The sequence below is a fragment of the Urocampus carinirostris genome, chromosome 3, assembly GCF_059441175.1.
Source record: "Urocampus carinirostris isolate Australia breed hairy pipefish chromosome 3, RoL_Ucar_1.0, whole genome shotgun sequence".
In the NCBI taxonomy this organism is placed as follows: Eukaryota; Metazoa; Chordata; class Actinopteri; order Syngnathiformes; family Syngnathidae; genus Urocampus; species Urocampus carinirostris.
The window spans coordinates 1307471-1330899 of record NC_142351.1 but is presented as its reverse complement, the minus strand read 5'-3'; the positions used below and the strand labels follow the sequence as shown (position 1 = coordinate 1330899).

The 23429-nt window shown below is 42.4% G+C and overlaps 3 protein-coding genes across 3 annotated transcripts; all 3 read right to left on the bottom strand.

The window, feature by feature from the left end:
- Positions 1-720: 720 nt before the first annotated feature.
- Positions 721-2787, bottom strand: LOC148368238 (uncharacterized). Its single transcript, XM_088330255.1, has one exon. It carries the CDS (start codon positions 2657-2659, stop codon positions 1586-1588), a length of 1074 nt encoding a protein of 357 aa, XP_088186381.1. The 5' UTR covers positions 2660-2787; the 3' UTR covers positions 721-1585.
- LOC148368237 (uncharacterized) lies at positions 2718-10081 on the bottom strand. The gene is made up of 3 exons (XM_088330243.1): positions 9885-10081; positions 8683-8775; positions 2718-3988 (listed from the first exon to the last, which is right to left on the bottom strand). The coding sequence occupies exons 1-3, from the start codon at positions 9943-9945 to the stop codon at positions 2862-2864; spliced, it is 1281 nt and encodes a 426-aa protein (XP_088186369.1). The 5' UTR covers positions 9946-10081; the 3' UTR covers positions 2718-2861.
- Positions 10082-13750: 3669 nt separating this feature from the next.
- LOC148368236 (uncharacterized) lies at positions 13751-21907 on the bottom strand. The gene is made up of 3 exons (XM_088330172.1): positions 21720-21907; positions 20699-20791; positions 13751-17501 (listed from the first exon to the last, which is right to left on the bottom strand). Exons 1-3 carry the CDS (start codon positions 21778-21780, stop codon positions 15337-15339), a joined length of 2319 nt encoding a protein of 772 aa, XP_088186298.1. The 5' UTR covers positions 21781-21907; the 3' UTR covers positions 13751-15336.
- Between the last annotated feature and the right edge of the window lie 1522 nt (positions 21908-23429).

The following is a 23429-nucleotide window of genomic DNA, read 5'->3' as shown; positions in this document are numbered from 1 at the left end:
ATCCCACTATCCTTTCACAACACCTCTCCACTCCTTCCTATCACCAAAGAGAGCTCTAGCTTCCACTAGATTTACACCTTTCCTCCACCCATCCACTTTAATGGCGGCCTTCCTGATGGTCTCCTTCCATTGACTTCTGCTCTGTAGATCCTCTCCAACATTTGCTCCTCATCCATCTTCTCCATGTGTCCAAACCAACCGAGTACTCTCTTATCCACACGCTTGCTCAGTTCATAACATTTCATATTTCGGTTTCACGTTTTCTTACCTTGTGGTCATGGTGATTTCCAGTTCCAGTCTCAACTTCATCTTGGTCCAGGAAAAACCAAGTCCCTTTTCTGTTTTGTCTTAGCATAACAGATAGTTGAGTTTCGATTCTGGCAAAATTCATCACTCGTAACGTGATTTCTGACTCCTTGATGGCCATAATAGCAACCCATTGCCATATGGCTTTCAATGATATTTATTTGGTTCATGATCTTACCAATTCAGTCAGCAGGCGGCGCTCTTGGTTTCCGACACGAATTCGTTTGAAATAGCCTGTGTCTAGCGTTTAACGTGAAGGATGCAACTTTAAACACAATGTTTTTTCAACTTTTATCGATCGATTTTGGAGTTTGTTGATATGGAAAGTGATCAGTCCAGAAGAAAAAGAACATCGACCCAAAAATAATGCACACATTTTGATTTCAACAAACTACGTTTTATTCACAGGACAAAGAAAATGCAATCAAACGAAAGAATAAAGCACATTGTTGACACAAGCACTCAGTGTGAGCGAGAACGAAGGTGGACGAAATGATGCAACAGGTCAACAGTACCGATCAATGAACCCAGTTTGAAAATAATGTATTCATTTCAATGATCAGGGATTGTTTTCATAGCGTGCGAACATGGGATATTTGCCAAAAATACTAAAGACAGGTTGTTGCATGACCATTCTTGTGTATTTTTGAGAACAAAAAAAGGCCCTCAGGTGAGGAGTGTGTGAGAAGCAGCACATGGCCAACCAGGAAGATGAAGAAATAAAGGTTCCTATCTCTTTTGGCGGCGGACATCACGGGGATTGTTCTCATCCGGACGACAGGGACGGAGAGAACCACAGGCTCTCCAAGCTTTGGGGCTCTAGTGAGAATGGACCCCAACCCTTGGGATCTAGGTCGGCCATCTTGTTGTTATGATAATTATAATTATTGATAAAAGGCAAAATTTTATGGGGACAAGAGATGAAATAGATCATCTATCAAGAAACATGGCACATTTGGAAATCATGAATCTTTTAAACCCTTATGAACCCTTTGGGGTTTCAAATCTTTAAGATACAACTGGTGAGTCTGCTAACTTCCTGTGAAAGAATGTGGCTTTTTTGACATGGTAACAGTCAGTGGTTGAAAAATGGTGAGGGCAAATGGTTTTGTGGCCGTTATGTTCCTATAGAAGGCCTGTATGATGCTTAGCCAATTGAATGTTTTTAAGTTACAACAATTTTTGACCACAAACTGAGCAGGCAAAAGTCTTCTCGCCAGTGTGGGTTCTTATGTGTCATTTGTAGTGTCCAATATGAGACTTTTTTTTCACTACAATGTCAACAGGTCAAAGGCTTTTCGCCAGTGTGGGTTAATGTGTGTCTTTTTGATTTCTGACCTCGAGTGAATCTTTGACCGCAAACTGAGCAAGAAAAAGGCTTCTCCCCAGTGTGGGTTAATGTGTGTGTTTTTAAGCTCCGATTTGTAGTGAATCTTTGACCGCTAACTGAGCAAGAAAAAGGCTTCTTGCCAGTGTGGATTCTAGTGTGTATTTTTAAGTCCCCACTCCAGGCAAATCGTTTACAACAAACTGAGCAGGAAAAAAGCTTCTCGCCAGTGTGGGTTCTCGTGTGACTTCTTAAGTTCTGACTTGTAGTGAATCTTTGACCGCAAACTGAGCAAGAAAAAGGCTTCTCCCCAGTGTGGGTTAATGTGTGTGTTTTTGAGCTCCGACTTGTATTGAATCCTTTTCCACAAACGGAGCAAGAAAAAGGCTTCTCGTCAGTGTGGGTTAATGTGTGTCTTTTTAATTTCTGACTTGTAGTGAATCTTTGACCACAAACTGAGCAAGCAAAAGGCTTCTCGCCAGTGTGGGTTCTGTAATGTATTTTTAAGTCCCAACGCTGGGTGAATTTTTGACCACAAACTGAGCAGGAAAAAGGCTTCTCGCCAGTGTGGGTTCTGGTGTGTCTGTTTAAACTCTCAGCTGTAGTGAATCCTCTACCGCAAACTGAGCAGGAAAAAGGCTTCTCGCCAGAGTGGATTAGTTTGTGTATTTTCAAGTTTCCATTGTGGGTGAATTGTTGACCGCAAACTGAACAAGAAAAAGGCTTCTCGCCAATGTGGGTGCTAGTGGGTATTTTTAAGTGCCCATTCTGGGTGAATCTTTGACCGCAAATTGAGCAGGAAAAAGGCTTCTCGCCAGTGTGGGTTCTAGTGTGTCTTTTAAAGTGCACATTCCGGGTGAATCTTTTACCACAGATTGAGCAGGAAAAAGGCTTCTCGCCAGTGTGGGTTCTGGAATGTAATAATAAGTCCCAACGCTGGGTGAATTTTTTACCACAAACTGAGCAGGCAAAAGGCTTTTTGCCAGTGTGGGTTAGTTGGTGTATTTTCAAGTGTCCATTTTGCATGAATTTTTGACCGCAAACTGAACAAGAAAAAGGCTTCTCACCTGTGTGGGTTCTAGTGTGTATTTTTAAGTACCCACTCTGGCCAAATCTTTTACCACAAACTGAGCAGGAAAAAAGCTTCTCGCAAGTGAGGGTTCTAGTGTGACTTTTTAATGACCCACTGATATTGAATCTCTGACCGCAAACTGAGCAGGCAAAAGGTTTATTTGCCAGTGTGGGTTAGTTGGTGTATTTTTAAGTTCTCACTCGGGGTAAATCTTTGACCGCAAATTGAGCAGGAAAAAGGCTTCCCGCCAGTGTGGGTTCTAGTGTGTATTTTTAAGTGCCCATTCTGGGTGAATTTTTGACCGCAAATTGAACAAGAAAAGGGCTTCTCGCCAGTGTGGGTTCTAGTGTGTATTTTTAAGTGCCCATTTTGGGTGAATCTTTGACCGCAAATTGAGCAGGAAAAAGGCTTCTTGCCAGTGTGGGTTCTGGTGTGTATTTTTAAGTGTCCCCTTAGAGTGAATCTTTGACCGCAAACTGAGCAAGAAAAAGGCTTCTCGCCAGTGTGGGTTCTTGTGTGTATTTTTAAGCTCCCATTTTGGGCGAATTTTTTACCACAAATTGAGCAGGCAAAAGGCTTTTCGCCAGTGTGGGTTCTAGTGTGTATTTTTAAGTGCCCATTTTGGGTGAATCTTTGACCGCAAATTGAGCAGGAAAAAGGCTTCTCGCCAGTGTGGGTTCTGGAATGTATTTTTAAGTCCCTACGCTGGGTGAATCTTTTACCACAAATTGAGCAGGAAAAAGGCTTTTTGCCAGTGTGGGTTAGTTGATGTAATTTCAAGTGTCCATTTTGGGTGAATTTTTGACCGCAAATTGAACAAAAAAAAGGCTTCTCGCCAGTGTGGGTTCTGGTGTGTCTGTTTAAACTCTCAGTTGTAGTGAATCCTTTACCACAAACTGAGCAGGAAAAAGGCTTCTCGCCAGCGTGGAATTTCATATGCAACTTCATATAAGACTTGCGTGAAAACGTTTTCCCACACTGAGAACATGTGTTACCGCCTTCAGCGTTTGCGGAGCGGGACGTGTCGTCCTCATCCTTTGCCACGTGTTGATGGGAGCTGATTCTTAGAGGCTCCTGCCGACCGTCGTCTTCAGGTTGACCTTGATCTTCGGCGGTTGAACGAACTCCACTCACTCGCAAGACTGGACCATCGTCCTCCTCCTCAACAGGCTCCCCATCTTCCGTCTCTTGCTTAACGTTATAAGGCTTCAGATCCTCCTCATTTTTAACGTCAGGCAACTCTGGTTCCTGCCGCGCAGTAGCAAGATATTCTCGGCCGACGTCTGCAAGACACAAGTCACGTTTATTTGTATTGCCCTCAACTCCTTCAGAAGCATTGTCACCGAGTGCCAAAACGGAAAAAAAAATTCTAAAGGCTAAGAAGTGGCTGATCAGTAAATATTAGGCCTCTGGGAATGAAATGCTCGTTTTTAGAGGATAAAAAGGGGCCGGAGGGACTTCCGGCGGCGCTACGAGGTAGACGGCAGCAAGGAAAGTCGCTCGGGCAAAAATCACCACAGTCTAATGTAATACATACTAGGAGAAAGACAGAAAGGCTACAATTTGTGACTCATATCAAAGAAAAACACAAAACATGGTCAAGGAGGGGAGACTTGTTGAGCAAACGGGCGCTAAGGAGAAAAAGACCGAGGGAGCAGAAGGAATGTCATCGGTCGACGAGGGACGCCACTCGGCCATCCTCCACGAAATCCCTAAATGAAGGCGAGAACATACCGAAGCAGCCGGCGGGAACAAGATTGCCGTGGCAAGACTTGAAAAAGAAAAACTTCTGGAGCGCACTTTGTCGCTGGAGCGGAGGCTGGAAGGCGTGGAGGAGTTACATGCTAACACGGAGGAGCCAACGACGAGACCAGAAGAATCCATAGCCCAGGAAGGGATGGATTCCCGGGGGTGTTCTCCAAAAGCTTTAAGGAAGAATTAACAGCGGTACTGCATAAAGTATTTAACGATGCGCCAACAAAAGGAGATCCCCCCCAAATCGGAAGCCATCGTAACAGTCTTGCACAAAGAAGGAAAAGACCCAAATTCGTGTGAAAGCTAGAGACCACTTACTTTACTTTCTTAAAATCTCAAAATTCTTACAAGCATACTGGCCAAAAGAATGCAGAAATGTATAGCGGGATTAATGAAAATGGATCAAACGGGGTTTATTCCGGGAAGACGGGGCGCAAACATTATCAGCAGGATACTAAAAATAATTACGAGCACAAAATGAAATCGTTGGAACAACTCCAACAAGAATTTGACCTGTCCAGAAATAATTTTTACAAATACTTGCAACTAAGGCACTACCTCCAGAAACATGACGAATGGGGGAAAAAATGTAAGGAGCCGACTCAAGTGGAGGAATTATTAATAATTGACTGGTGAAGAGGGCACAGCAGCGCCTGTACTTCCTGCGGAGGATGAAGAGAGCCCACCTGCCCCCACCCTCCCTCATCACATTCTACAGGGGCACCATAGAGAGTATCCTGACCAGCTGAATCTCTGTGTGGTGTGGAGGCCGCAGAGCCTCCGACCGGGGTAGTGTGAGGAGGGTGACCAGGACGGCAGAGAAAATCATGGGGACTTCTCTCCCCTCCATTCAGGACATTGGCCAGAAGTGCTGCCTATCCCGAGCCAAGAACATCATTAGGGACCCCTCTCACCCCCATCATGGACTGTTCACTCTGCTAGCCTCTGGGAAGAGGTACTACAGAGTGCGCTGCAGGACCAGCAGGTTCTGCAATAGTTTTGTCCCCCTGGCCAGTAGCCTGTTAAAGTGTCAATGACACACATAGTAGGTTCACACTGCATCTGTTTGTTTTGTTTTTTTGCACTACTGGCAGTTCTTTATACCTAGACACTCCTTTGCACATCTGTTCTCCTCTGCACTATCGTACTCCAGAGTTATTGTTACTGTTTACCTGACTTGTTTACCTCACTGCCCTTTTTGCACATCTGGTTCGCTCCTCCTCTTGCACTCTTTGCAATACTTTATAACACTATACATAGCCATTATCTAGTATATTATTGGTACTTCAGTACTCCAACTCAATACAACATTTTATTCATATCTGTACATTCGAGGAAACCGTGCGGGTCAGATGTATCGACATTTCGTTCTGTATACACGTGTACTAGAATGACAATAAAGTCGATGTGAATCCTATTCAAAAGGACAATCAATAAAGGGGGTTCTATCAAAACTATATCAAGCCCTGAGAATGGATCTCAGTCACGATGACATGGCGGTTGAGGAAAAACGGGAACGAGAAACTAGTGCGGTGATAAAAGACAACAAACGGGAAAAAAGATGGAAAGAGGGACACAAAATAACCAACAGCCCGACATGGAGGGAGTTTGAATGGAAAGTCAAAATGCCATTCTTCTGTACATACTCTATTACTTCAAAATAGAAAAATACCGCCAATCTATGTTGGCGTAACTGTGGGGGGGTCGGAGACTTTACGCAAATTTTCTGGATTTGCCCTTTAATATGACATTTCTGGAGACAGAAATCAAATGAAGTGTTGGTTGGGAGTTGCGGTTGGACCCAACGGCCTACGTAGTAGGAATATTGCCAGAAGAATTACCGTCTATCTATCTACCTTGGTCATATCCCTCAAGAGGGATGACCGACAGCAAGACAAACACATACAGTAACAAAGAAAAAAAAGGAAAATAAATAACAAAAAAATGTTTTGGACCATGGCCAACCCAATTGCCCAAACAAGTTAGGCACCTCGGCACCGAAGTCGGTCACGCTATCGTCCCCCCGGATGAAACAGGACAGCAGAAAGCGGCCGTGTCACTCGGATGACAACAGCAGGGCCCGACAGCTTTTGCTGGTTTACCCCCGCCGCATCATACGGGTGCCCAGCCCATCCTCCTTGTTTGTGTACTGGCAGTCGAGTGGCCTTTTTATGCTAGTTTTTGTTTTTTGTCAATCATACATCATTGTTAGATGGTGTCCAAAGGGCTCTAGTCATAGTAACGTTCCCTTTTGGAACTTAGCTTTCTTAACTTACCTGTAAATAACTAAGATAACACATGTTGGCAATGTGATGCTGAATGATTCAAGGTCAATTTTAACGGAGAGGCACTCCCGGTAGTCTAAAGATGGTAAGGTGTAACCTTAGGGTTAAGAGATAGGGTTTGAGTTCCATATTAGGGTTCTAAACAGAACATAGGGTTGAGAGCTCGGGTTACAAATGAAACACGGTTAGGAATAGGGTTACAAGCTAGGGTTTGGGCTGCAAGGTTTTAATCGATTTCAGGGCTCCAAAATCAATCGGAGCTGGAGTTTGAAACTAAGGTTAAGGTTTTTTGTTCTGTAGATCGGCGCGGGAATTATTGTCTGGTCAACAGAAATACATACTAAAGGTTATGCTTCTGCTAGCAAAGAAAATGACGGCAGTGTCCTGCCTGAAACCACAATCCCCTGACATCAAACAATGGAGAAAGCGATTGTAGATAATGGAAAAAAATCACTGCAGAGTGAACTTTTGTCATGATTGCCCCAGACTTCTGCGCAAGATGTTAAGTATGGCAGAACTAGAGAACAATATCATAAATACAATGCATTATAGTTTAAAAAGAATTTGGCTTTATTCATAATTGAAATGCTTTAAAAACTTTCGTTTGGATGTGTCTGATGTGTGTTTTCCAGCTTTTCCATTATCACCCCTAAACCTTTCTTGTCTATTATCCCTAAAAACTCTCTGATTTCCATTGCAGCACCATCCATTTCGACTTCTAAATCTTGATTTGCCTTGCGATTAACAAAGAATATGACTTTGGTTTTATTTAAACTTTAAGATCACTTATTTTTATCCATCCATACTTTTATGTTAATGACCTCATGATCATTGCACGTTATCAAATCAATAAGATTGTCATTGGGATAGAAAATGTTAGTGTCGTCGGCAAATATCATTCATCTTTATACTTTTGAAACATGAAAAATATCGATAAGATTTAAATGAAATAACTTTGGACCCAGGATAGAACCCTGCGGTACTCCACAACAGATGTCCAAGTATTCAGAGGACAACTCTCCCATTTTTAAATATTGCTTCTTCCCCGCCAAATCACTTTGAATCCATTGCACAGACATGCCGCTGATGCCATATCTATCTTTAGTTTTTTAAAAGAAAACAATAGCTTATTGTGTGTAGACATCTGGTGGAAGTCTTGACCCAACCATCACGAGTTGCTTAGAGCAATGCCATCTTTCTTCCCGTTTTGACAACTACACTATGGATTACTTCTATCCTATGGACGTGGGTTTTAACGCACAAGAAATGTGTGTATTTCAACTCCTTGTTCTGAGGAATTCTCGTGCCGGCGTGATGAAGGGGCCCATGGTGAAAGGACAGCCGGAGCTAGCGAAGCGGCTAGCGGCGTTATAAGTCTTCAGTACCATCCGCAATCATGGTAAATGCGTACTCACGACCAAATAAGATCATCGAGTGCTTTTTGAAAACATCGAAGCGCACAGGGAGCGCAGTTGCTGTGTTTTGTGGAAACGTGGCTCACGTTTAGCATTCCGGACGCTAACGTGTAGCCATCCGAAGCTACCCGGAGGAATCCGGCTTCAGCGCCGCTTAACAGACACACGAAAGCCGGGGGAATCGGAGAGGAAGCGGACTAGCTAACACGAGGTGCTGTATCCCTGGATTTACACAAAGAAAAGATTTCCATCTGCCGCAGGGATGTCGAACTTTTGGACTGGCGTGACGTCATCCGCTTCGCTACAAACACCCCTCGGGCATCATGTTCATCTGTTAATAAACAACGGGGTAGACTGCTGGAAGTGTGAATTTCCCTACGGGGATGAATAAACTATCTATCTATCTATCTATCATAAGGAGCCCTCCCTTTTTGCCATATCTCCTCTCTGCATATTTTTGGGGACGACGCCCAACAACTTTCCCTCCAAAATAAGGACGTTGCAGAAAGTAAAACCACCAACCTGCTCTGTTCAACACAATTTGGAGTATCTTGTAAACAGTTCCTGGACACTTTGGTTCCTGCCACGCAGTAAGAAGATGGTCTTCACCGATGTCTGAAAAACACAAGTCAAATGGCATTTTTTGTGACGCCTTTACTCGCAGAAACTCACAAAAGGAATGCGCAGAACACCATTGTAACATCAACCTGATCTGAAAGCTACAAGAGGGCAAGGAAAAACTCAAAAAAGACCAGGATGCGGAAAATGAAGAAACCTTGGTAAGGGACCGCACATGAAATATACAGGAAGTCATGGAAACGGGGTTCATACATGGTTTTCATGGCCAAATTCGAGCACTTTTCAAGCACTTCCAAAGCCTTATATTTTTCTCTACAGTACCTCCAAAGGGAAAGCTGCCATCAGAGGAAAGTTTTTTTGTTGTCGTCTTTGATGATTAAAATAAAGTCGCTATTTTGCTCCTAGCGCATGCTTTGTGCCATTTTGGGATGTTCCCATCCACGACCTACGATCTTAGTGTGTGAAAGGGCTGCTATAAGAGTGCCACCTGCTGGTATGGGGTAAAATTTGGGCTTCTGATTTTGTGATTGGAAGGCAGGAGTTAGTTGGGAGTCTACAGTGCGCCGCTAACGGTAAACCACGATCTTTCGGTGCTCCGAAAAAAGTTAATTGTAAAGATTAAAATCACGGCTGACAAATCTCTCTACATGCACAGTAATGTGACTGAAGTTGTCAGGCTGTTTGGATTTATTCTTATTTTGTTTCTGTCGCCTTTTGTGTTAGTTTTGCCGGACGTTGCATGTTGTGCTAAAATGCTAATTCCCCTTATAGTGTTGAAAGCCAGCAGAGGTAGGAAACCACGTTTGTGTGTGACTCATTCATTGCAGCAACTGTATTAAAAGCCTCATCATCCAGTCCAGCCCGAATGGGGATCTTAGGTTGGACGGCTACACCGAGGTTACAAATTATATATACATATATAAAGTTTGGATGCGACTTCGTACCAGATGCTGCTAAACTTCATTTGATTTCCTGCAATTTTAGTATTTGCTGGAGGTGAAAAACGAGTCGTTTACTGTAAAACGCTAAAAAAAGTTGTATTTGAATTTCAAACCACTATTCTTTCATATCAATGATCGACTTTTTGGCCAGCCTGCAACATTTTGGAAAGCATTGTTATTGTAGCAGAAGCAAAAAAAACCAACCTTCTCCGAGCTCTTTGGAAAAAGCGTCCTCTCGTCGCGGTCCTTCCCCACTGAAGCGCATTTTAACCGTCTTTCAACGAAAAAACTCCAACTCGGCAGTAAAAAGGACCAAAAAGTGTTACTTGTGTCGAGTTGACGTCGTTTGAAGTCAACTAGAGGACTTTCTGGACATTCTATTTTTCGGCAGCCATGACACCTTCTCCTTCTCAACCCCGCCGCAATGGATTGTGGGTACACGTGGCACTGATCACATGCTGCTTTCACGAAAATGGGTGTTTCGGGAAATTCTACCAGATACGACCGAAAAGCGTCTTAAGAATTTAGGAAGTCGGGGCTTTTTAACCCTCAACCAGGAAAATATAATCAGAAAGACACTTGAGGTGTGAGGTCCTGGTTGAAAAGTTGTGTTACATAGCCTTTCTCTTGGTTTGAAGTTGGAAAACTCAGTTGTCGCCTTTTCAGGAACGCAGCAACAGAAAACACATAGAAGACGAGATAGGTCGGCGACAAAATAACTCGATTCGTCCGGTGAACGACTATGTTAAGGAAATATATGTCAAAAATGAAATTATAAAAAAAGTTAAAAAGAAAAAAGCAGTAACGGGTGTATTCATAAGTTTTGTTCTGTTGAAATTCCTGCTGAAAGATTGTTGACAAGTTTGTGTTTAAGTGTCCTGCAAAGACGAGTCCAACAGTGCCACCTGCTGGTGCAACAGAGTTGAAATTTGATTTCATTGATTTTTTTGATGAATTCTCACAAAATCCGTGTTTTTGTTGCATTACTGTTAAAAATGTTGGTACTACCTTCATCTGTTAAGCAGGGTTGGGGAGGTTTACTTGAACTGGATTACTTTCATTGACTTTTGGATGACTCCAATTGCTAATATGCTAATAAAAGACAAAAGAAACTCAATAGGAATAAAATGACTCCATTTTGTGCAGGCTTGGGGAGTAACGGAATCCACGGAACGCAAAAATGATGTTTGGATTTATTTTCACTTTGTTTCTGTCGCATTTGATGTTCATTTTGCCAGAGATCAAAGCCAGGAGAGAAAGCTTACCGCGTGTTCGGAGTCATCATTTGATTCCTATTGAGTTTCTTTTGTCTTTTATGAGCATATTTGGTTTTGGAGTCATCCAAAAGTCATTGAAAGTCATCCAGTTCAAGTAACCCTGCTGTTAAGACATGTGCTGTGAGGCCATCTTTTTGGTTTGCCACTTTATGGTCTTCTGCGCTTGCCGTACCTTCGGCTCAATAACATTGTGCTGTGCCCAATGTCAGTTGGATAAAAAAAATGCATATTTTGCTAGATATAGGAGTTGCTTTCACAAACTATCTTTGTATATAAGTTGTGCTAAATGAAGTATATATAAAATACACAAATTTAAAGTAAAGTAATGCAGCTTGAAACGATGATGCAACGTGTTTTGATGCAACCACGCCACAAGGTGCGCATGTTGAGCAATGTCCCGTTTTTGTATTTTGGTTCATGTTTTAGACGATTGCAAACATGCACAGAAGTTCTTTGTCTTGTTTACTGAATGCAGGCAAGAAACCGAGTGACCGTCAACCCTTGTGTCGCGCATGATTGAGGGTCGTTACACTGGTATGAAGTAAGGTTTAATCTAGCCTCTGATTTTATGACCGGAAGGCGGATATTTTTGGCAGTCTCCAGCGCGCTGCTAACGATGTTGAAAACCAGCGGAGGTGCTGACCACATGGTGCGCGTTTGTTGTGTCGCTCAAGGCAGCAACTGGAATAAAAGCCTCATGTTCCTTATATTCATGGGGCTTTCTAGTCTCAACTTCATCTTGGTCCCTTTTCTGTTTTATCTTGACTTAACACAGAGTTAAGTTTCGATTCTGGCAAAAGTAACGTGATTTCAGACTCTTTCATGGCCATAATAACAACAAATTACCACATGGCTTTCAATTATATTTATTTGGTTCAAAATCTAAGTTGGTGGTAATCAATTCGGTCAGTAGGCGGTGCTCTCGGTTTCCGACACAAATTTTTTCTCGGACATTGCGAGAGTTTTAATCGCTTGAATGATCGTTCCGCGTCCATCCCAATTCTCCATACGTGAGCGTAAAAACGGGGCGTAAAATATATCACTGGCGGCGACACTTATTTCAGGGTTTCGTTTAATACAATCGAAACATCTTTGACTTTTTTTTTAATTTTATTGGCCGACCAATGCGTCGATTATTATCTGACCCGGTCACAATTGGCTAGAGTTCTTCGGAAGTTAAGGAGGCGTTGTCGTTTTTAGCAATACGGACCGGGATAGGCTAACGCGGGCTGAGCACCGACAAGCCAGGCCGCGATTGGCCGAAAAAGTTGTCTGTATATTTGTAAATGGGAATCAGGGGGCTAAACACACAGCTAGAAACAAGGCAGAGATACTTTTCGACTGTTTCTTTTTAATCCATTATGGTGTGTTTTGGAGTAAACCTTTTTTAGGATGTTGAACGAATGAATGAAAACTTTTCTTTCGAACATTCAAATAAAAACGGGACAAAAACAATAAGTCAACAACAAAATAATGTCACATAACATGTTGGAAAAGGGGTATTCAGAAGCAGATGCTTAGGTTTCCTAGCCGTTTATCTTCCCTATGAAATACATTTTACAAATCCTCCTTTCCTCTCATGTCTAATATAACAAAATCTCGTGGATATGCTTATTAAATAGGTCGGATATCAATAATAATTACAATATTCACATATTTTATACACTAATCTTCGCAATGCCCACCCCTCAACGTCATCATGCGCATAATGTCACTGCGGCACCAATGATAATAACAACAATAAAAATAACATTTATAATAACAGTTGTGATATAATTATAGCAACAATAACAAGAAGTTAACCATAGTTTGAAAGGCAGTATTTCCAATCTCCCTCATTTCCCATTCTCTTACTCCCTGTATTTCGCCAGTCATGCTTTTTTGTATTTCGATTTGAACACGTGGATCGTTGGACATTGTTTGATCTCATCTTGTAAATTAAGTTTGACTCCGCACGCAGACACACACATACTTTTCCTGGTGGTTCTCACCTTTGGGATTTGGAATTCACCGCAGCCCCTCAATCCATAATTTCCCTCTTTCCGAGTAAATCGTTTTTCTATGTTTTCTGGCACTTTGTTTTTGGTGACCTTAAATAAGTCAAGTCACATTTATATAGCCCTTTATCACAAAAATGTCTCAAAGGACTGCAAATACTAAATAAGAGTTGTGAAGTGAAAAATTTTATTAAATCATGCATTTTTAATCATTTGGACCGCATGAATAAAATATTGGTATGATCCTGATGTCCTACCCTGTGTATGGTTCTAATTGTTACGTACTATGGTGGAACTTCATGGCTCCAAGACCATGTCCTTGGTGAGCGACGTCAGATTTAGAGTTTAGGGATGAGTATACTATGAAAATCTTGATATTTTGAATGCCAAAGGTTGAAGCATCGGACTAAATTGAACATTATTAGTTTTGATTGTTAAAGGGGGAAAAATTGGGCTACTGATGATTGTTCTGTATATACTTAACAGTTCATATTTCAGTCTAATGATGTCTTACAATGTGGTCATGGGGATTTCCAGTCTCAACTTCATCCTGGTCCAGGAAAATCCAAGTCCCTTGTCTGTGGTGCTCTCGGTTTCTGACACAGAATTGTTCGAAATAGCCTGTGTCTTGCATTTATCATGAAGGATGAAACTTTAAACACAGTGTATTTTCAACTTTAATCGATCGATTTTGTAGTATGTTGATATGGAAAGTCATCAGTCCAGAAGAAAAAGAACATCGGCCCACAAATAATGCAGGCAGAATGATTTGATTGAACTACGTTTTATTCACAGGACAAAAAAAAATTGAATCAAACAAAAGAATAAAGCACAATGTTGACACAAGCACTCAGTGTGAGCAAGGAGGAAGGTGGAAGAATGATGAAACAGGTTAAAAGTACTGATATACGAACCCAGTTTTGAGAAAATAGACTCTTTTTAATGAACAGAGATTGTTTTCATAGCGTGCCAACATGGGATATTTGCCCTAAACACCAAAGAGGGTGCGGCAATAACCCTTTTTGTGTACTTTTGAGAAAAAAAAAAGTCCCTCAGGGGAGGAGTGTGTGAGAATCAGCACATGGCCAACCAGAATAAAGGTTCCTATCTCTTTTGGCAACGGACTTCAAGGGGATTGTTCTCATCCGGACGACAGGGACGGAGAGAACCACAGGCTCTCCAAACTTTGGGGCTCTGGTGAGAACAGGCCCCAACCCTTGGGATCTAGGTCGGCCATCTTGTTGTTATGATAATTATAATTATTGATAAAATGCAAAATTTTATGGGGACAAGAGATGAAATAGATCATCTATCAAGAAACATGACACATATGAAAATCATGAGTCTATTGAATCCATATGAAGACTTTGGAGTCACAAATCTTTATGATACAACTGGAGAGTCTGCTCACTTCCTGTGAATGAAAGAATGTGGCTATTTTGACTTGGTAGCAGTGAGTGGTTGAAAAAAGGTGAGGGCAAATGGTTTTGTGGCCATTATGTTTCTATAGATGACCTGTATGATACTTAACCAATTGAATGTTTTCAATTTAAAACTCTTAATGAATTTTTGACCACAAACTGAGCAAGCAAAAGTCTTCTCGCCAGTGTGGGTTTTTGTTTGTAATTTCTGGTGTCCGATAACAGTCTGAAAAATAGTCTGTGTAATAAGGTGTAATAACCGGTGAAGCCCTTTGAGACACTTTGTGATTAAGGGCTAAACAAATAAAAATGAGTTGACTTGACAATATGGATATTTTTTTTTCACCACAATGTCAACAGGTCAAAGGTTTCTCTTCAGTGTGGGTTAATGTGTGTCTTTTTAAGTTCTGACTTGAAGTGAATCTTTGACCGCAAACTGAGCAAGAAAAAGGCTTCTCCCCAGTGTGGGTTAGTGTGTGTTTTTTTAAGCTCCCATTTTCAGTGAATCTTTTATCACAAACTGAGGAGGAAAAAGGCTTCTCGCCAGTGTGGACTAGTTGGTGTATTTTCAAGTGTCCATTTTGGGTGAATTTTTTACCGCAAACTGAACAATAAAAAGGCTTCTCCCCAGTGTGGGTTAGTTGGTGTAATTTCAATATTCCACTTTGGGTGAAACTTTTATCACAATTTGAGCAAGAAAAAGGCTTTTCGCCAGTGTGGGTTCTAAGGTGTATTTTAACTTCCCACTCTCAATGAATCTTTTACCAGACTGAGCGGGAAAAAGGTTTAACACCAGTGTGGGTTCTAATATGATTTGTTAAACTCCCATTATCTGTGTATCTTTTACCACAAATTGGCGCGGAGGGGAGGTCGGCATTCTGTACCTGTTAAATTCTATTCTATCAATTCTAAATTCTAAAGCATATGTGATGCTGGCCAATAGAAGGCTCCGACAGCCACGTCATGCGAAAGGCTTCACTCCAGTGTGGGTTCTAATATGTCGCTTTAAGTTTCCACTCACGGTAAAAGTCTGACCGCAAACTGAGCAGGCGAAAGGCTTCTCGCCTGTGTGGGTTAATTGGTGTAATTTTAAGCTCTCATTCCGTGTGAATGTTCGGCCGCACACTGAACAAGAAAAAGGCTTTTCCCCAGTGTGGGTTCTGGTGTGCATTTTTAAGCTCCCATTTGTAGTGAATTTTTTACCACAAATTGAGCAGGAAAAAGGCTTCTCGCCAGTGTGGGTTCTAATGTGTTTTTTTAAACTCCCACTTTCGGTGAATCTTTGACCACAAACTGAGCAGGAAAAAGGTTTCTCGCCAGTGTGGGTTCTGGTGTGTCTTTTTAAGTGTCCACTTAAAGTGAATCTTTGACTGCAGACTGAGCAGGAAAAAGGCTTCTCGCCACCGTGTATTATTTGGTGTGATTTCAATTGTCCATTGTAGGTGAATTGTTGACCGCAAACTGAACAAGAAAAAGGCTTCTCCCCAGTGTGGGTTAGTTGGTGTATTTTCAAGTGTTCATTTTGGGTGAAACTTTTATCACAAATTGAGCAAGAAAAAGGCTTTTCACCAGTGTGGGTTCTAGTGTGTCTTTTTAAGTGCCCACTCAGGGTGAATCTTTGACCGCAAACTGAACAGGCAAAAGGCTTCTCCCCAGTGTGCGTTCTAAGGTGTATTTTTAACTTCCCACTCTCAATGAATCTTTTACCACAGACTGAGCAGAAAAAAGGCTTTTTGCCAGTGTGGGTTCTGGAGTGTATTTTTAAGCTTCGACTTTCGGTGAATCTTTGACCACAAACTGAGCAAGAAAAAGGCTTCTCGCCAGTGTGGGTTCTAATGTGTTTCTCTAAGCTTCCACTTTTAGTGAATCTTTGACCACAAACTGTGCAGGAAAAAGGCTTCTCCCCAGTGTGGAATAGTCCGTGCTTTTTTAAGCTCTCATTTCTAGAGAATCTTTTACCACAAATTGAGCATGCGAAAGGCTTCTCTCCAGTGTGGGTTCTAATATGTCGCTTTAATTTTCCACTCACAGTAAAAGTCTGAGCACAAACTGAGCAGGAAAAAGGCTTCTCGCCTGTGTGGGTTAATTGGTGTAATTTTAAGCTCTCATTTTGTGTGAATGTACGGCCGCACACTGAACAAGAAAATGTCGTCTCCCCAGTGTGGATTTTGGTGTGCCTTTTTAAGGACCCATTTTGGATGAATTTTTTACCACAAATTGAGCAGGAAAAAGGCTTCTCGCCAGTGTGGGTTCTAATGTGTTTTTTTAAGCTCCCAGTTTCGGTGAATCTTTGACCACAAACTAAGCAGGAAAAAGGCTTCTCGCCAGTGTGGGTTCTGGTGTGTATTTTTAAGTGTTCGTTTAAAGTGAATCTTTGACTGCAGACTGAGCAGGAAAAAGGCTTCTCGCCAGTGTGGGTTCTGGTGTGTATTTTTAAGCTGGCACTAATGGTGAATCTTTGACCGCAGACTGAGCAGGAAAAAGGTTTCTCGCCAGTGTGGGTTAATGTGTGTCTTTTTAAGTTCTGACTTGAAGTGAATCTTTGACCGCAAGTTGAACAAGAAAAAGGCTTCTCACCAGTGTGGGTTAATGTGTGTCTTTTTAAGTTCTGACTTAAAGTGAATCTTTGACCGCAAGTTGAGCAAGAAAAAAGCTTCTCACCAGTGTGGGTTTTTGTGTGTGACTTCAAGTTTCCTTTGTAGGAGAATTGTTTTCCACAAATTGAGCAGGAAAAAGGCTTCTCACCAGCATGGAATTTCATATGCAACTTCAGATAGGACTTGCGTCGAAACGTTTTCCCACACTGGGAACATGTGTTACCGCCTTCTGCGTTTGCGGAGCGGGACGTGTTGTCCTCATCCTTTTCCACGTGTTGATGAGACCTGATGCTTAGAAGCTCCTGCCGACCGTTATCTTCAGGTTGACCTTGATCTTCAGGTTGACCTTGATCTTCGACGGTTGAACGAACTCCACTCACTCGCAAGACTGGAACATCGTCCTCCTCCTCAACAGGCTCCCCATCTTCCGTCTCTTGCTTAACGTGACAAGGCTTCAGATCCTCCTCAATTTTAACGTCAGGCAACTCTGGTTCCTGCCGCGCAGCAGCAAGATATTCTCGGCCGACGTCTGCAAGACACAAGTCACGTTTATCTGTATTGCCCTCAACTCGTTCAGTTTTCAGAAGCATTGTCCCCGAGTGCCAAAACGTAAGAAAAATTCTAAAGGCTTAGGCGCTGCTGAACAGTGAGTATTAGGCCTCTGGAAATGAAATCTTCACTAGATGCCAAGAGTGGCTTTGTTCAGATTGTTTGCTGCGTCCCATTCTTCCGACTTTCCCTCGCGATTTTTCCTTGTCACTTGCTTTTGCGCGTGCATGTGCAGGTGTAAGGTGTCCCAATATTCTCAAGTCCGAGGGAGAAGTCCCCTCCGACCCCCAAAAGAACCACTTCGGATGGAAGGAGCTCAGGAGCCGACTTGGAACAAAGTCACGTCCCAGAAGACGAATTCTCAATATCAACAAACATGGCGGGAAAGGAACCGCACAAATGTAAGTCCTTTTTCACAACTATGCATGTTTTTGAAACAAAATACATCGAGATGTCTTGGACATAAACGCAACGGAAAACCTTATCGTTGCCTCAAAACATGAACATTGCCAAATGGCTACTTTACACAGAGTCCAAATCGACCAAAAAAGCCACAAACGACTCTTGGCACTCCAAACCGCCGAGTACCTCAATTTGTTCGGTTTAGCCCCGTTTTTATCTTAAAGGAGTCGTGCTTTCACATCCACACGGACAAAACGCCGGTCGCTGAAGCGGCATAGTCACGATAACGTTACGGATATATGTCATTGCGCGTGTTTACTGCGCACGATTCCGCGCGTCCCGTTTTCTTTACAATATGATGCTAACGCGTGAGACCGAATCGATTCTTGACGCGGAGGGGAGGTCGGCATTCTGTACCTGTTAAATTCTATTCTATCGATTCTAAATTCTAAAGCATATGTGACGCTGGCCAATAGAAGGCTCCGACAGCCACGTCAGGTTTGCGCTTGTCGATTCACTATGAAATCGTTATGCGGAACGCATCAGATCATTTCCTGTCTCGCGTCGAGTCGCGTGAGTGAGCAACTTGTGTCGAATGCGGTCATGCGGGCTAATGTTTCAGAGACGGTGGAGCAAACCAAAGCCCTGATCACATTCAGGGCAGAAAATGATGAGCAGTTCACAGAGAAAATGTTCACCACAAAACAACTGTGAGAGTGAGGAGGCTAACCTGCAGGTCCGCAATCTTATTGTGACAATGCATTGACCCACCCTTATGTCGAAGGACAGCTGTCGAAGCGATCGGCCGGGAGGTGAGCAACACGGGACATTTATCTATCCACCTTGGTCATATCCCTCAAGAGGCCGACAGCAAGACAAACACATACAATAACAGAAATTTTAAAAGGGGGGAAAATGGCAAAAAAAACTCACACAAAGAATTTTGGACCATGAACGACCCAAACGCCCAAACAAGTTAGGCACACAAGTTGGTCATGCTTTCGTCTCTCCAGATGAAACGGGACACGACAAAGCGGCCACGTCTCCTCAGAGCACCCAAAACCTTGGCTTCCCCGATTCACTCCGTGCGATACCTCGCACTCCATTCCACCAACTGCAGCCGCATCACAACCCAAGTACCTAAAGCTTTCCACCTCTTCCAGCTCCTGTCCATACAACCTTATTTCTAACGCCATGCCCACTCCATCACGTGAACACCTGATCAGCCTTACTCTTCCCGACTTTGACGCATCACTTACGCTTATCACATACGCTTCCAAACTCACCAACCTTCTCAATGATTCCTCAGCATCAGCCACGAGCGCTCTGTCATCTGCAAAAGCATCTGACTTGCCTGCCGCCACACTGTTAGACTGTTATCCATCATCTCTACACCTCTGCCAAATACTCTCACCACGCCATCCATGTACACATTAAACAACCATGGTGACATCACATACCCCTGTCTCACACCAGTCAACACAGGGAACCACTCACTTGTCTCACTCCCTACTCTTACACATGCTCTGCTGTTCATATAAAAACTCTTCAATGCTTCCAACAACTTTCCACCTACTCCATACATTACCATCACTTGCCACAACGCCTCTCCATCAACTCTGTCCTACGCCTTTTCCAAGTCCATGAAAGCCAAATAAACATTCTTACCTTTTGCAAAATATCTCTCACGCTCCTGTCATACTGCAAACACCTGATCCACACATCCTCTTTTTTTCCTGAAACCACTCTGCTCCTCCATCACCACCTCATACGTTCTTTCTCTCGCTCTCTTAATCAAGACTCTACCATACAGCTAACCCGGCACAGACAACAAACCGATACCTCTCGAATTGCAACATTCATACTTATCACCTTTGCCCTTATAAAATGGCACCACACATGCACTCCACCAATCGACAGGAACCACACCACTTAAAAAGCATAATTCAACAAGCCCACTGACCAGTCAATCATGTCCGTGCCACCTTTCTTCAAGCATTCAGCAGTACAGCCATCCAACCCAGGTGCCTTCATTTCTTTCACTGCCTCTTGCACCTCCCATGTTGACAGGCTTCACATTTCAATCACCCAACACGGGCATTCTCTCCATACCGTCGATCGCCTGGACTCTCACATTGTCGCTTTTGGAAGCAACGGAGGTAGACCGGCTCGGTGGCCTGAGGGTTGGGCGCCCGCTCCCCGGAACGGGAGGTCACAGGTCCGAGCATCATTACTCGAAAGTTTTGGGGGTAATGTCAGACGTTTTGGTGAGATTGTTCATCTTCCCCCCAAAATCATCCTCGATGACTTTCGGGCGCCTCTCGTTTGATTGCCGTCATCTAAAACCAACTTGGGAGACAGCGCCCTCAGGGTGTGAAAATACACAAGGTAAAAATACCCAAGCGGTGCCCGGTTTTGAAAGTAAACGTTGCGCCGCCACGGTGACCACGTGACAGAATGTCCGCTTCTGTTTGCGCATTCCTACGCGTCGACGTCAATTTCTCGACAATTCGGTCAAGGGGAAAGAAAAGGATATGGAAAGTTGAACGTGAAATGAAATTGAAGCAAACATTCTTTGAGCTGACAATAGCTTATTGTGTGTAGACATCTGGCGGAAGTCTTGACCCGGGGGCGGACAACCATCACGAGTTGTTTAGAGCAATGCCATAAGGAGCCTTCCCTTTTTGCCATATCTCCTCGCTGCGTATTTTTTGGGGCCACACCCTACGACGTTCCCTCCGAAATAAGGACGTAGAGGAAAGTAAAACGACCAACCTGCTCTGTTCAACACAATTTGGAGTATCTTGTAAACAGTTCCTGGACACTCTGGTTCCTGCCATGCAGTAGGAAGATGGTCTTCACCGATGTCTGCAACACACAATTCGAACCGCATTTATTTGTGACGCCTTCACTGATAGAAACTCACAAAAGGAATGCGCAGAACACCATTGTAACATCAACCTGATCTGAAAGCTACAAGAAGGCAAGGAAAAACTCAAAAAAGGTCAGGATGCGGAAAATGAAGAAAGGGACCGCACATGAAATATACAGAAAGTCATGGAAACAGGGTTCATACATGGTTTTCATGGCCAATTACGAGCACTTTTCAAGCACTCCCATAGCCATTTTTTAATTATTTTAATTAATTTATATTATTTTAATAATCCAGCGGCGGCATCACAGGAAAGTTTTTTTGTTGTCCTCTTTAATGATTAAAATGAAGTAGCTATCTTGCTCCTAGCACATGCTTTGTGCTATGTTGGGATGTTCCTATCCACGACCTACGATCTTTGTGAAAGGGCTGCTATAAACTGACATCGATTCTGCCATTGTGCTTCGACAATGCCTGAAGGCTCTGAAGGCGTTGCATAACAATAGATTTCAATACGAAAGAAAAAAGGAAGAAGGTAGTTGTGCATAAAAAGCAGAAAAATGAGCCAAATTCGGACTCATTTTTAAGATACGAGTGCATTCAATCCTTCAATCGACTGCCGATCTTTTGCTTTTTGATCTTTTCACTTATTTGACTCCGAATGTTTTGGGTGCTTTTCATATGTGACTAAATCGATCAAGAAGGAATTGCAAATCATCTATTTTAGCACTGAAGAGTTAATATTTGGAATTGATGTGTTCATGTTTTATATTTTCAGGGATTTTGTCTTCAGCGTGTAAAAAGCTGATATTGTTTTGTATTGTTTTACAATTTGTTTCTGTAGATCTGTGACTATTTTGATATCCAGCCTGCAACATTTTGGAAAGCATTATTATTGTAGCAGAAGCAAAAAAAATGTCCAACCTTCCCCGAGCTGCTTGGAAAAAGCGTCCTCTCGTCGCGGTCCTTCCCCACTGGAGCGCATTTTATCCGTCTTTTAACGAAAAATATCTCCAACTCGGGATTAAAAATGACCACAAAGTGATACTTGTGTCGAGTTGACGTCGTTTAAAGTCGACTAGAGGACTTTCTGGAGATTCTATTGTTCGGCAGCCATGACACCTTCTCCTTCGAAACCCCGCCGCAATGGATTGTGGGTACAAGTGGCACAGATCGCATGATGCGTTCACGAAACTGGGTGTTTCGGGAAATCCTACCAGATACGACCGAAAAGCGTCTCAAAAATGTGGAAAGTCGGGGTTTTCTGACCCCCAACCGGGGAGATGTGATTAGATAAACACTTGAGGTGGGAGGTCCGAGTTGCAAAGTTGGGGTACATAGCCTTTCTCCTGGTTGGGGGTTTGACATCTCAGTTGTCGTCTTTTCGGGAACGCAGTAACAAAACAAACGAGCATAATGGATGGGTCGGCACCAAAATGTCGATATTCGCCAGCTGAACGTGCATTTGATGACAAAGTAGTTTGAAAAGGGGGAAAACGAGCATTTGAAGGCAATGTACGCCGAAAAAGGGGAGAAACAGACAAAGAGGGCTTGTGAAGTTTTGTCAATTTAAGAACGCTATAACTCGTGATATTGCGGTAAGATGTTTTCCGTTTGTGTGACGTCATTACGCATGCGGCGTTTTTTTGTTGCGGTTTGCTGTTGTAGATTACCATCCATGGTCCAAAAATGGTTGTGTGTTTTTTTTGTTTATTTTATTTGTTATTGTATGTGTGTGTCTTGCTGTCGGTGTAACAGAATTATTTGATTGTTTGGGATGTTTTTTGCAATTGTGCTTGCTCAATCAATGAACCTTAATGCCAACAATCCAACGGTATCGTGTGACTGACATTTAGCATCTATTTTGCAGATGATGAACTAAAACAACAACAAAAAAATTATTAAAAAAAAGGCCACTTAACTCCAAGCTTCGATAGATCAATTTGAGCCGATCTATCTAGTCCTCTATGTGTTTTCTTTTTTTTTTTTAACTTTTTATTTCTCACACCGATTTTGACAGAGGTTTGATTCCCCCATCTTACATCGACACAAATTATATACACTTGACACACTCCTATATAACAGAAGGAACAACAAAGAAGAAAAAAAATACTATTAATAGAAAGGAAGAATAAATGTTCATACAATACATCCATACAAAAAGAAATATATATCTATATATATATATATATATATATATATGTATAAAAAAAATAATAAATCAAAATATACACCCCAAAAAAAAAAAACACACATAATAATTAGGGGGAGGTGTTTAGACATCAAGTAAAATTTGTGTGATAGGCTTCCATCTTTTCTCAAATTGGTCAAGTTTCAGTTGAAGTCGTGCAGTGATTTTTTCCATAATGTACATTTGCTTTAATTTGTCTCTCCATTGTTTTATGTCAGGAGGTTGTGGTTTCAGCCAGGACACTGTGATCATTTTCTTTGCTACCAGAAGCATTACCCTTAGTATATATTTCTGTTGACCAGATAGTAATTCTTCTGGCAAAATTCCTATTACGTAAGCCTTTGGGTCCAACCACAACTCCCAGCCAGTGATTAATTTTATTTCTCTCTGGATACTTCTCCAAAAATTTAATATTACAGGGCAATTCCAGAAAATATGCGTAA